Raw genomic sequence first — 13,713 nt, 5'->3', positions numbered from 1 at the left:
GTGTGTTTGGCAGGAAGGAAGCAGTGTTGTTGGCTCTTACCCAGGCATTTGGGCTCCTTGCCACTCCAGTAAGGTGTAGTGGCGTTGCGACAGGTGAGCATGGTGGGGCCTTGCAGCTGGTATCCGGTCAGACACTGGAAGTAGGCTTCTCCCCCAGCATGGAGGTGAGTCACTGATACTTCCCCATTGGCTGGCTCCTTAGGGAAGGCACAGCTTAGAACGAAGGCTAGATGGAGAGAGTGAGAGAGTGGGAGGGAGAGAGGGATAATTAAGATTGAATCAGTCATGACTGGATTGATATGATTTCATATTCTAAATTCATCGAAATGATGTTTCGAAGTGGAATCAGTTGTTATCTTAGCGGCACCATTTTACTTGAATTATATGTATACTAATGCAAGCTCCCAGCCATCCAGGACATTTATACCAGGCGGTGTTTGAGGAAGCCCGGAAAATTGCCAAATACTTCAGCCACCCCAGCCATGTACTTTTCTCTCCACTACCATCCGGCAGGCGGTACCAGAGCATCAGGTCTCGGACCAACAGGCTCACAGACATCTTCCATCCCCAAGCAATAAGACTGTTGAACAGCTAATCAATGGCTGCCCACCGTCACCCACGGACTGTCTGCACTGACTCCATGCACACTCACAGGTCTCTACCCACAAATTCACACGTTTAAACTGACACTGACATTATCGCACATGTTGACGCCCATACACAATCACACATGCACACACACTTTCACCATATGCGCTGCTGCTACTATTTCTTAGAACAGTTTTTGTCTATAGTTTTGGTACTAATTTTCAAAACTCTAAGTACAAAACTCCAAACTGGTAACACTTGTCACACAGCCAGTCTTACAGTACATTCAAAACCTTTCATTATGTATTCATTTTACCATACATTTCAATCCAAAATATAAGTTTACTGTGAAATTTAATGAGTACATTGATTTAATCACCAAAACACAACATAATGATATCTTCTCAATTTAGTTATTTTAACAACCAGTTAATCCAATAGCAAAACATTCAAGATACATGTTTATAAATTACCCTTTGAATGTAGTATGTTACAGTACTGTACATTACACTGATTTCACATTAGGCAATACACTTACACTACCCATTAAAATTGACTGAACATCAAATTTTACATAATTTCTATCCCATGTGTGATCAAAGGTGTGATCATTGAAGACATATTTTACAATGTAACCAATGAAACAAATGAAATAAACAATGTTTAGCTGGCACTAGTTTGCATCAAGCCTGTCTTGAACATTTGGCCATCGGTTCTCGTCCAAATCACAGTAAATATCCTCATTGTTCATGCATCTGGGGAAAAACATTTTGACATGGCGAATCCAAGCCTGACATACAGTGCATTCAGAAAATATTCAGACCCCTTGACTTTTTCCACATTTTGTTCCATTACAGCCTTATTCCAAAATTGCATTACATTCAATGTTTTCCTCATCAATCTACACATAATTCCCCATAATGACAAAGTGAAAACAGGTTTATAGACATTTTTGCTAATTTATAAAAAATAAAAACAAAAAAAGCTTATTTACATAACTACTCAGACGCTTTGCTATGAGACTCAAAATTGAGCGCAGGTGCATCCTGTTTCCATTAATCATCTTTGAGATGTTACTACAACTTGATTGGAGTCCACCTGTGGTAAATACGATTGATTGGGAAAGGCACACACCTGTCTATATAAGGAGTTGACAGGAAGAGTATTTAAGAATGATGGCGACCACTGTGTTCTTCAATGCTGCAGAAATGTTTTGGTATCCTTCCCCAGATCTGTGCCTCGACACAATCCTGTCTTGGAGCTCTATGGACATTACCTTTGACCTCTCTAAATCATGTCCAAACAATTGAATTTACCACAGGTGATCTCCAATCAAGTTGTAGAAACATATCAAGGATGGTCAATGGAAACAGGATGCACCTCAGCTCAATTTTGAGTCGCATAACAATACTTTTGTAAATAAGGTATTTCTCCTTATAAAAACCTGTTTTCACTTTTTCATTATGGGGTATCGTGTGTAGAATGAAGACCATTTTTTAAAATACGACGCCAGGACAGCGGAGTCAATCACCACCTTCCGGAGACACCTGAAACCCCACCTCTTTAAGGAATACCTAGGATAGGATAAAGTAATCCTTCTCACCCCCCTTAAAAGATTTAGATGCACTAAACTGTTCCACTATTTTTAAGTCGCTCTGGATAAGAGCGTCTGCTAAATGACTTAAATGTAAATGTAAAATATCAGTTGGCTTAAGTAATAGTAAAACGTATTTTAACTAAAGAGAAGAGAATCACATCAAAAGTAAAGTGAGCATTGCATTGTGAAAAGCTATTACTTTACATGAAAATGCATTGGAATGTGGAACATGTATTTCTAGATTAAACACTGACTAAATTTGGTGAAAAAGTGACTGTAGGATTTTTTGTGTTGTACTTAGTCAATTAAAAATGTGCTTAGAGCTCTGAAACAACTGCCTTGTTGATGATCTGTTGTGAAAATATACCACAAAACTCCACCAAAGCAATTTTTAAAAACTGTATTATCATTTTTACACTTGGTTACTTGTACATATCTACTTAAACTACCACTAATATCCTTGCACATTGATAAGGTATTGGTACTGACCCTGTATATAGAGTACATTTTTGTGTTTTTATTTGTTGTGTGTTTGTATTTTATCTTATTTTCTTACCTTTGATATCTAATACTGCATTAGAGCTCTCAAGAGAAAACAAGTTAGCATTTCACCCTACTGTTTACACCTGCTGTATCCTGTGCATGTGACGAATGCACTTTGATTTGACACTGCACACACACACAGAGAGTAAATGTTGTGTATGAAAAATGTGGTATAATTGGTCAAGCAGAGCTGTTTTCATTAGTATTCTACTTGGGTTATAAATACTCCACTCAAGCTGCTACAATTAATTGCAGTTTAAAAGTACATTTGCAAATAGATTGTGACATGTTTGCAATGACTAATGAGTCTTAGTGTGCAAGTCTACACACACAGCTGTGGCAGGGAACTTTAAGTTTGGTTTAGAGGGTAGAAGTAGAGATGCAGATCAGGGCCTTGCTTCCCAGATAAGTTCAGAACAAAGTTGACTACAAATCAGTGTTGGAAAATGTATCCAATTGTCATACTTGAATTAAAGTAAAACTACCTTAATAGAAAATTACTCAAGTAAGATTGAAAGCACCATTAAAATAAAAGTCCAAAAGCATTTGGTTTTAAATATACTAAGTATCAAAAGTAAAAGTATACATTATTTCAAATTCCTTATATTAAGCAAATCAGATGGCACCATTGTTTTGTTTTTCAATGTAGAGATAGCCAGGGGCACACTCCAACACTCAGACAAAATGTCATTTAATTTACAAACGAAGCATGTGTGTTTAGTGAGTCTGCCTGGTCTGAGGCAGTAGGATGACTAGGGATGTTCTCTTGATAAGTGTGTGAACTTGACAATTTTTCCTGTCCTGCTAAGCATTCAACATGTATCAAGTACTTTTGGGTGTCAGGGAAAATATATGGAATAAAAATTACACTATTTTCTTAGGGAATGAAGTGAAGTAAAAGTTGTAAAAAATATAAATAGTAAGGTACCCTAAAAAAATAAAAGAAAGAAAAACTCCACCCAAATGTTTTGCTTGTCAGCAATCAAGTTTCAAGATATGTAACATTCAAAATATAGATATCATCCCGTACAATGCATTTTGTATCATATGATGCAAACGGGGCATCATATAATGGAAATGCATCATACAGGGATGATTTCTGACAAGCAAAACCTTTTGGGACTATATCAACAATGGTCTAATGAAACAAATACCAAAAGATAGTCTTTGGGTGGTGTTTTCCTTTAAGTAGTACTTTAAAGTAATTTTTATTTAAGTACTTTACACCACTGCTACAAATACAAAGTTGCTAAAATTTTTGCAATTCTTACAAACAAGTGAAGAATAAAATTATGTTTCAAAAGAAAACCGAAATTACTGTATTAAAAAATAGTCTACATGGATCTATATACTATAGGCTATTTAAATCATATTGAAATCAATTTCATGTTCAACCAATTGAGTTCTACTTTGAGACTAGGCTACTGTCTGTAATTTGTGCCTCAATGTGTTTCATGATGTGTGACAACATACCGGTTGTATGTATTTGAACTGAAGAGGTTTTGATATTGTATATTGTACAATGATGTGCCCAACCTGTGATTTACTGCATTATTAGTGGGTAAGTATAATAAGCCGCCTCAATAGATTATTTGCAGCAATAGGTGAGAATGATTCTAATATTAAGGTAAGATTTGAATGGAGGAAGCTGATCCGAGGGCAGCACTGCTTTTCTTTTGATCCTGTCAGTATCGACACATGGTCAAACGATGCACTTAGCGAATTTTCTCTCTACATGCTTGTTTGGGAAAAACTCTTAAAAAGTTGGCTCGTAAATAACGATGTACCTGCTACAATCATTGTAATGCTTAAGTTACTGGGAAACGAGGCACAGTTCCATTTCAGAGCTGGTCCGTTAATGTTATAGTGGGGAGAAGAATTGCCTCTGTACCAGTTGTCAAACCGCTATTAGTCCAGAGCAGCAAGATGAATGGGCTTCAACTTCCCTGTCCTTAAAAGAATTGTGCTACATAGGATGTATGGTAGCAATCATTAGTTGGCGTGGATGATGGATTGAGCTAACCATGTCCGTAATAGGAGCTATAAAACAGGCCTCTGCCTGTCGGAGCGCAGGCCCACTCTGCTCTGCCTCACTGGTCCAGCATCCTCTCTGTGAGTATATTCCTGAGGTCCAGTACAGATAACACGAAAACCTGGAGTCTGTTGAAAAAACACCATGACAGCAAAAATATACTTTTTAACAACACCGGACCAACAATAAAGCGATAGTGACAGACAGAGGTGGTCTAAGGTAAAGCCTAGAAAGATAAGATAGTTAGTCAAAACCCCTGCCTCACTCCTAGAGATCTTCTGTAGGTGTGTTAATACCAACAATGTGTGGCATCTTTGATTGTTGAATCTGATTGCTGTTACTGTAAATTACAACAGTAGTCTGTATATCAAGCATAAAAAAGCTGAGAAATAGACTCAGTGTCTGCAGAGCGTGACAGCCAGAGGGTGACAGCCATCGTTAAAAACAGAAAGCAAAGACAAGGACCTCGTGGGGGATCCCTACTGTTTAGTATGTCTGACTCAATCCTTTACCCATTAATATGATTTGGAGGAACAGTCGGAGTGGAAATGAGCTGTTTAGGTTGTGTCAACACGCAGGTGGAAACATTTCAAACAAAGCTCTCATTTCAGCTTACACTACTGTTCTCCTGCTTTAAACCAGTCACTACACTCTTAGAAAAAAAAGGTGTTATCTAGAACCGTAAAGGGTTCTTTGGCTGTCCCCATAGGAGAACCCTTTGAATAACTATTTTTTGTTCCAGGTAGAAGCCTTTTGAGTTCCATGTAGAACCCTTTACACAGAGGGTTCTACGTGGAACCCAAAAGAGTTCTACCTGGAACCAAAAAAAGGTTCTACCTGGAATAAAAAGGGTTATACTACGGGGACAGCCGAAGAGTGTACCTCTTCGTTCCTGCTCCCCCAGACACAGGACTAAAAGGCACAGTGTAGCGTGCTGCTCCTGAGACAAACACTTTTGGGGCTGAGTGTGCAAACACTCAACCTGGTCTCAGAGCATTTTGTATTATTCTGTACGTAAGTCCCAGATGCTCTATATACTATGATATGTTACATTTCGTATGGTATGTATTAATTTGTGGATGTTTCGAATTACAATTTGTATGATATGTGCCAAATTTGCAAAATGTACATGTTACGAATTTGCCAAACGTTTGATATGTTATAAATTCTGATTTGTTGTGGCTGATGTTAGCTAGGTGGCTAAGTGGCTAATGCTGACATTAGCTAGCTGGCTAACTTCAGCTAGGTTAGGGGATATGAATAAGGTTAGGGCTACTTTTAGGAGTTAGATTAAAGGGTTAAGGTTAGGGTTTAGCGGAAGGCTTAGCTTAAAAGGTTAAGGTTAGGGTCCAAAGCACCTCTCACTCACATGGCTCTCTCAGATATCTCAATTCTTATTAGCCAAAGCCCATCATGAGATTGGGTCCTTCTCACAGTGAAGACAGACACATTGGGGACGCAACTGCGCGCATCCGAGGTGCATATTGAAGATGTTAGAAGGAAGAACTGTCCACATGTACTTTTTGTCAACCAACAAGATGAGTAGGCCTAACGAACAGAAAAAGCATTAGCGTATGTCAATCTACAATCCCTCATAGTACAAAAGAGACTTATTCAATTGGTCAACTCCCAAATGAATACAACCACTAGCATCAAAAAATTGTTTAAAAGCAATGAGGCTGATGCAACAGATCGGAACGTTTAGTTTAAAACATTGATAAACTATTAGGCTATTTCTTCACATTGTAAGCGCAGCAACGCACACCTGGCAGTAGGCTATAAGCATGAATGTTCCAAAATGCAATCAATTAGCAGGAAATCACCATTCTCAAAAGTGACCACAAATGTAATTATGCATGTAATGCTTTATTATAAAGGTGTATTTTTTATGGTGAAAATGATCTTCACCAAATTTGAAATTCACTGTTGCCTATGTTAGGCTCTACACCGGTTGTAAAGCAGATTAATGTGCTTAATTTTGAGAAGTTATTTGGCCACTTTAGTTGTGATACAAACCTTATCAAAACATACAGGCCTATGGGCTAGGCTATATGAGGTTTATGTCTACAATTTGAACAATTCACAAAAAAAGGCATGCACTGTTTCTTGCCTTACTGCACACACCACTAATGACCGTCAGCAGCATCAGAGCTTCCGTGTCTAAACTGTCACATGGAATTTGACTGTGATTATGACTCGTCACCACCGGTGTGGCGGTAATACGGTCACAGTAACAGTCCTATGTTAGGGTAAGGGGAAGGGTTAGCTAATATGCTAAGTAGTTGCAAAGTAGCTAAAAAGTAGTAAGTAGTTGCAAAGTTTCTCATGATCTAAAATGGCCTAAAGTAACCTTCTGTCTAATGTAACCAAACATTATATATCATACATTTACTATGTTACATCTAGTCTATGAGACCAGGCTGAGAGACTGAGCACCAGAGCATTAGGCTGTCGATAAACGGTTAAGCATTACAGAAACCATTGAAACGGTATAATCACTGCTTTTTAAATACCTCTCTCATCATGGATGCATATGAAAGTCAACATTAAAGCTAACAGTTTTACAGCCCACAACTTAATTTCAAGCCCTCTCCCTCCCTACCAGAAGTTATTTGGATATTAGTGCTGAAGTAAAGGACGCTCTCCCACAGCAGTCTAACTCAATAAGACTGACAAGGGCATGGGGTTTTAGTGTCTGCCGATTTACTAAGGATCCACTTTAGCTGTTGTGTACTATACATCATTGTACTTTTTAACACTGTTGTGTTATGGTATACTTTGCAGGAAGTTGTTATGTTTCTTCTTGATGTACTACATGTGGTTGTAGTGTGCAGCAGCCATGATTTATCACAAATGCCCTCATAAACCTGTACATAACTCTCCGGGCAGTAATAGGGTGTTAAATTATCATCTTACCTGGCTGCCTCAGTGGATCAACAACCGCTTAGGGTACCAAGAGTACACAGAAACATTTGTCATCCAGAGACTATCATGTATTGTTTTCATTACTGCTATAGGAACAGCACAGAACCAATAAAGAGAAAAGTATTTGTTACACACTGCATTCAAGAGCCCATACTATAGATACAGTGCATTTGTAAAGTCTGAGGTCCTGAGCGCTCTGGAAGAGGTTTTCATCAAGGACGTCTTTGTACTTTGCTCCGTTCATCTTTCCCTCGATCCTGACTAGTTTCCCAGTCCCTGCCGCTGAAAAACATCCTCACAGCATGATGTATCACCACCATGCTTCACCGTAGGGATGTGCCAGGTTTCCTCCAGACGTGATGTTTGGCGTTCAGGCCAAAGAGTTCAACTTTGGTTTCATCAGACCAGACAATCTTGTTTCTCATGGTCTGAGTCCTTTAGGTGCCTTTGGCAAACTCCAAGCGGACTGTCATGTGCTTTTTACTGTTGAGTGACTTCCGTCTGGCCACTCCACCATAAAGGCTTGATAGGTGGTGGAGTGCTGCAGAGATGGTTGTGCTTCTGGAAGGTTCTCCCATCTCCACATAGTCTAAATATGGGGTTTTGGTTTTGGCATTATAAAGTATTGTTTGTAGATTGATGAGGAAAACATCAATTTTAGAATAAGTATTTTTCTGAATACTTTCCGAATGCACTGTATCTCCCATAGGCTAACAACAGACTCTCTTTAACATTTTTGGGATAGGGGGCAGCATTCAGAATTTTGAATGAAAAGTGTGTCCAAAGTAAACTGCTTGCCATTCAGGCCCAGAAGCTAGGATACGCATGTAATTGTTAGATTTGGATAGAAATCACTCTAAAGTTTCCAAAACTGTTAAAATAATGTCTGTGAGTATAACATAACTGAAATGGCATGCAAAAACCTGAGGAAAATCCATCCAGGAAGTGCTATTCTTTTGAAATGGGTGTTTTTCCATTGAAAGCCTATCCACCATTTAAAGGGATAGGACCCAGATTCCGTTCCCTATGGCTTCCACTAGCCATGAACAGTCTTTAGACATTGTTTCAGTCATTTGTTCTGAAAAATGAGGGAGAATGAGCAGTTTCAATGAGAGGCCAGTGGAAAGTCCCCAACCTGTTTGGTGTGCAATCCCGAGAGCTCGCCTTTCTTGTTTTTCTTTTATATTAACGACGCTATTGTCCTGTTGAAATATTATCGATTATTTAGGCAAAAACAACCTGAGGATTGATTATAACCATCGTTTGACATGTTTCTACAAACTTTACGGATACTATTTGGAATTTTTGTCTGCCTCTTGTGACCGCATTTGAGCCATTGGATTACTGAACAAAACTCGCCAACAAAATGGAGGTTTTTGGATATAAAGAGGGACATTGTCGAACAAAATAAGCATTTATTGTGTAACTGGGAGTCTTGTGAGTGCAGCCATTCGAAGAACATCAAAGGTAAGTGATTCATTTTATTGCTATTTCTGACTTTCGTGACTAATCTACTTGGCCGCTAACTGTTTGTAATGTTTTGTGTACTGAGCGCTTTCCTCAGATAATCGAATGGTTTTCTTTCGCTGTAAAGCCTTTTTTAAATCTAACACGGCAGATAGATTAACAACAAGTTAAGCTTTATTTTGATGTATTGCACTTGTGATTTCATGAAAGTTAAATATTAATAGTATTGAATTTGGCGCTCTGCCAAATCCTTAAGAAGTTTTAAGCATAGAGCTATAGTATTTTTTTAAGGCTTGTCTTTTTGTATTTGGTTCTGACCTTTTAACAGGATATTGAAGTCCAACTAACTAAGTTTTTCCCTGCAGCTTTTGAAAGGTTTTGAACTATTATTAACCAAATACCAATCAAATGTCAATACATCAAACTTAAATTACAAACCACACCCTGAAGAAAGGCCTCAGGGCTGGGTGTGCTAACATAGGTTCTAATCAAATGAACACGTGGATTTCTCCCACACCAATATGTCCCTCATAATGAAGCAGGAAGCTCTCTACAGTAAATCAATGAGGCGCAGAGTGAGAGTCCAGCCGCCCTAGGTCATCCATTCAATTCCTAGTTTATCGCTGGCTCCACTGAGCCCAGTTATTGCCATTATCATACCACCATTTCCATCTCTGTTGAGCCTGTACAGTGTGTATGCTGCAGGCAAAGACTTAATGTGTGGAGCCAATCCCTTAAGAATTAAATTACATGCGGCCTCCATTCCATTGTACGTCGTCGTATAGGGCCATAAAGCCTGATTGTTTTGCTATTACAAGTAATGGCTCCACAGTGAATGCAGTCAGGCATATTAGCTGATGGTAGGTCCTCAGGCAACAGATGTTGAGGTAATGTCCTTGATTATTCTGCCCTGGAAGAGAGGAAAAATAGGATGAAAAGTGGAGGGAACGACTGTAAGTGTGATCCTAATCTCTGCCCTTAGTGACAGCTGTCCTGGGAGTACAAATGACATCCTATCTCATCAATCACAATTGCTGTTTCATCAGTCAAGGGTCAATAGGTATTGATGCACAGAGCCAAAGTGGATAAAGGATTATTACTAGTGGCAATGGTGGCTAGTCGTATGTTTGACCACCACTTTGGCATTAGGCTACAATAATCACATGCCTTTGGAATGGCATGTCACTGAGTAAAATAGTCTAATAAACTCAATATTGACCTGACCTCTAACCTATTATGGCAGGTTGAATTTGTAATCTGTCAGGTATTGCATATTGAATGACTTATTAAGTACGGCAAATCAATGGTATGGATGATGATGACAATGATTACAAATCATTGCAACTAATCAGCAGGTTCAAAATAAAGAAAGTTGCACACTCCATGTATAATCTCCCAGCAATTTAATGGGTATTTACCAACGTTTCAGCATCAAGGTGCCTTCATCAACTAATCAGCAGTAATCACAGGTGCAGGGCAGCCTACAGCATCAGTGGTAATGTAATTGGGTGCTCAAGAGAGTCACTCTACTAATGCCGTGGAAAATTACATAATTAGTCATGCTATCCCTTGTTTTGCTGCTTAAAGAATAGTCTCCTGTGATATGCTAGTGCTTTTTCTAACCTGATACAAACGTGTCTTTATGTGACTTTGTCATAATACTGGGCGTAGAGCTAAGATCCATTAGGTGCGACCGCAGCATGTGAGATATCCCGTGAGTTTGCTGTCTACAGAAAGTAAGCTGTGTGGACCCTTGCAGGAAGGAGCACATTATGGTGAGAACGCAGCTATACTGTTCAGCCCTCGTATTATCAGCCTTGGGCTATCTTATTCTGCACAGACCAATCACCTTTTACACTATGTTCCGCCCCTGTTCTACACATCTGCTAAACTGCCACATAGACAAAAGAGGTTGTGCTTTTTCTATAAAAGCAGAGACACGACTATGTTTGTTAAGCTTTCAACTCTGAACCATTCTTGGTAATGGTTGATTGCTTCATTTTTGCAAATCTTATAATAAAGGTGTTGCAAAAGAAATCTACAGTCTCTCTTTTCCTATAGAATTGCTACCACAATTTGGCGATGAGGATGGGATGGCTAACTCCACTTGCTGATTACTCCTGTGGAGACCGAGGTTAACTGCACGCAAGGGAGCCCACACTCGAACTAAAATGGAGCAGAAAGGGACCCGCCTTGGACCGGCAGGGAACGTCAGTGAGTGGATATGCCATTCCAGACAGATAAAATCAATTATAGGGTGAGACTGATTTTTTTTTAAACATCATAGAAAATCCTGTTCTGGCAACAGGTTGTGCACATGAGGTCTTTTGTTGGAGCAAAAGATACCCCTAGTTAGAAACTTTGTTGTAGCAGAGTTATTTCTGAATAGCGGATGTCCTAGAATTTTTCATTAGGAAATCTTATAATAAAACAGAGATATCTTTAATTAAAGAAGTCATTTTAGGGCAAACATCCTGTTGAAGTAGGGTGGGATCTTTTTGTTGAAGCAGAAGTATCCTGATCAGAGTCAGGGGTTGTGTTTATCTGTTGAAGCAGAGAAGTGGCCATGGGACGACATGACACGGTTACGAGTAATGTGATCCCAGGGCACAATTCTGAGATAGAAATAAGAAAATATTCCTGCAGGTTAGAAAAATATTGTAAAAGAAACAGTTGGTTATGATTGGGAAACCAGCTATGAATGTAAAACCTACATTAGATATTTGCTTCAGAGAAACTACCATGTGGGTATAAAATAAAATATTACATAGAATAATTAAGAATATATAAATATATATATAATTGACATAATTTGAGTCAATTGGAGGTGTACCTGTGGAAGTATTTCAAGGCATACCTTCAAACTCAGTGCCTCTTTGCTTGACATCATGTAAAAAAATCAAAAGAAATCAGCCAAGACCTCAGAAAAAGAATTGTAGACTTCCACAAGTCTGGTTGATCCTTGGGAGCAATTTCCAAATGCCTGAAGAAACCACATTCATCTGTAGAAACAATAGTACGCAAGTATAAACACCATGGGACCACGCAGCAGTCATACTGCCCAGGAAGGAGACGTGTTCTGTCTCCTAGAGATGAATGTACTTTGGTGCGAAATGTGCAAATCAATCACAGAACAACAGCAAAGTAAAAATGCTGGAGGAAACAGGTACAAAAGTATCTATATCCACAGTCCTGTCTGGTGTAGACACAAAACAGAAAACAGAAAATAATCACCCACCAAACACAATAGAAAACAGGCTCCCTAAATATGGTTCTCAATTAGGGACAATGATTGACAGCTGCCTCTGATTGAGAACCATACCAGGTCAAACACAGAAATAGCAAATCATAGAAAAACTAACATAGACAACCCACCCAACTTACGCCCTGACCATACTAAAACAAAGACATAACAAAATAACTAAGGTCAGAACGTGACAGGATGCTTGCAAGCCGAAGAACACTATCCCAACCGTGAAGCATGGGGGTGGCAGCATCATGTTGTAGGGGTGCTTTACTGCAGGAGGGGCTGGTGTACTTCACAAAATAAATGGCATCATGAGGGAGGAAAATGATGTGGATATATTGAAGCAACATCTCAAGACATCAGTCAGAAAGTTCAAGCTTGGTCGCAAATGGGTCTTCTAAATGGACAATGACCCCAAGCATACTTCCAAAGTTGTGGCAAAATGGCTTAAGGACAACAAAGTCAAGGTATTGGAGTGGCAATCCCTGACCTCAATCCCATAGAGAATTTGTGGGCAGAACTGAAAAAGAGTGTACGAGCATGGAGGCCTACAAACCTGACTCAGTTACACCAGCTCTGTCAGGAGGAATGGGACAAAATTCACCCAACTTTTAGTGGGAAACATTTGACCCAAGTTAAACAATTTAAAGGCAATGCTACCAAATACTAATTGAGTGTATGTAAACATCTGACCCACTGGGAATGTGATGAAAGAAATAAAAGCTGAAATACATCATTCTCTCTACTATTATTCTGACATTTCACATTCTTAAAATAAAGTGGTGATCCTACCTGACCAAGAAAGGGAATTTTTACTCGGATTAAATGTAAGAAATTCTGAAAAACTGATTTTAAATGTATTTGGCTAAGGTGTATATACACTTCTGACTTCAACTGTACATATAAAAACAATTTTAGGAATTATAAGAAAGGAAGACGTTCCTAATTAAACGCAGATGTTTTGTGTGTTTGTGTTTGAGAGAGTGTGTGTGTGTGTGTGTATAGTGGAGTTTCACAATGGGAGCCAAGAGCAGCAAGGGATAACCTTGCCTGCCCGATCAGCTAATGAAAATAATGGCAGATAAATGTGGCAGGGACATTCTGGAACAGGTACCACTCCGAACAGTAGCAGTTCTCTTAAAAGGCACATTGAGCTATGTTTTGTTATCAGGGTAAGTTTAGAAAGTGGAAGCCTTAGCTTCTTATGGCTGGGGGCAGTATTGAGTAGCTTGGATGAATAAAGTGCCCAGAGTAAACTGCCTGCTACTCAGGCCCAGAAGCTAAGATATGCATATCATTAGTAGATTTGGATAG

The 13,713-nt window shown here is 39.0% G+C and overlaps 1 protein-coding gene across 7 annotated transcripts in view; it reads right to left on the bottom strand.

Moving 5' to 3' along the window:
* The window catches only part of LOC118390288 (seizure protein 6 homolog), a 224,556-nt gene that overhangs the window by 52,981 nt on the left and 157,862 nt on the right, over positions 1 to 13,713 (bottom strand). For all 7 annotated transcript variants that reach the window (XR_004826930.2, XR_004826931.2, XM_035780708.2 and 4 more), the window contains exon 5: positions 41 to 226. Coding sequence is in view for 5 of the 7 variants with exons in the window: in XM_035780708.2 (XP_035636601.1) it covers positions 41 to 226 (186 nt within the window). In the remaining 2 variants the exon portion in view is untranslated. The remainder of the gene's footprint in view (positions 1 to 40; positions 227 to 13,713) is intronic.

This window comes from Oncorhynchus keta, chromosome 11 (assembly GCF_023373465.1).
Source record: "Oncorhynchus keta strain PuntledgeMale-10-30-2019 chromosome 11, Oket_V2, whole genome shotgun sequence".
Classification (NCBI taxonomy): Eukaryota; Metazoa; Chordata; class Actinopteri; order Salmoniformes; family Salmonidae; genus Oncorhynchus; species Oncorhynchus keta.
This window is presented reverse-complemented; position numbering and strand designations above follow the sequence as displayed.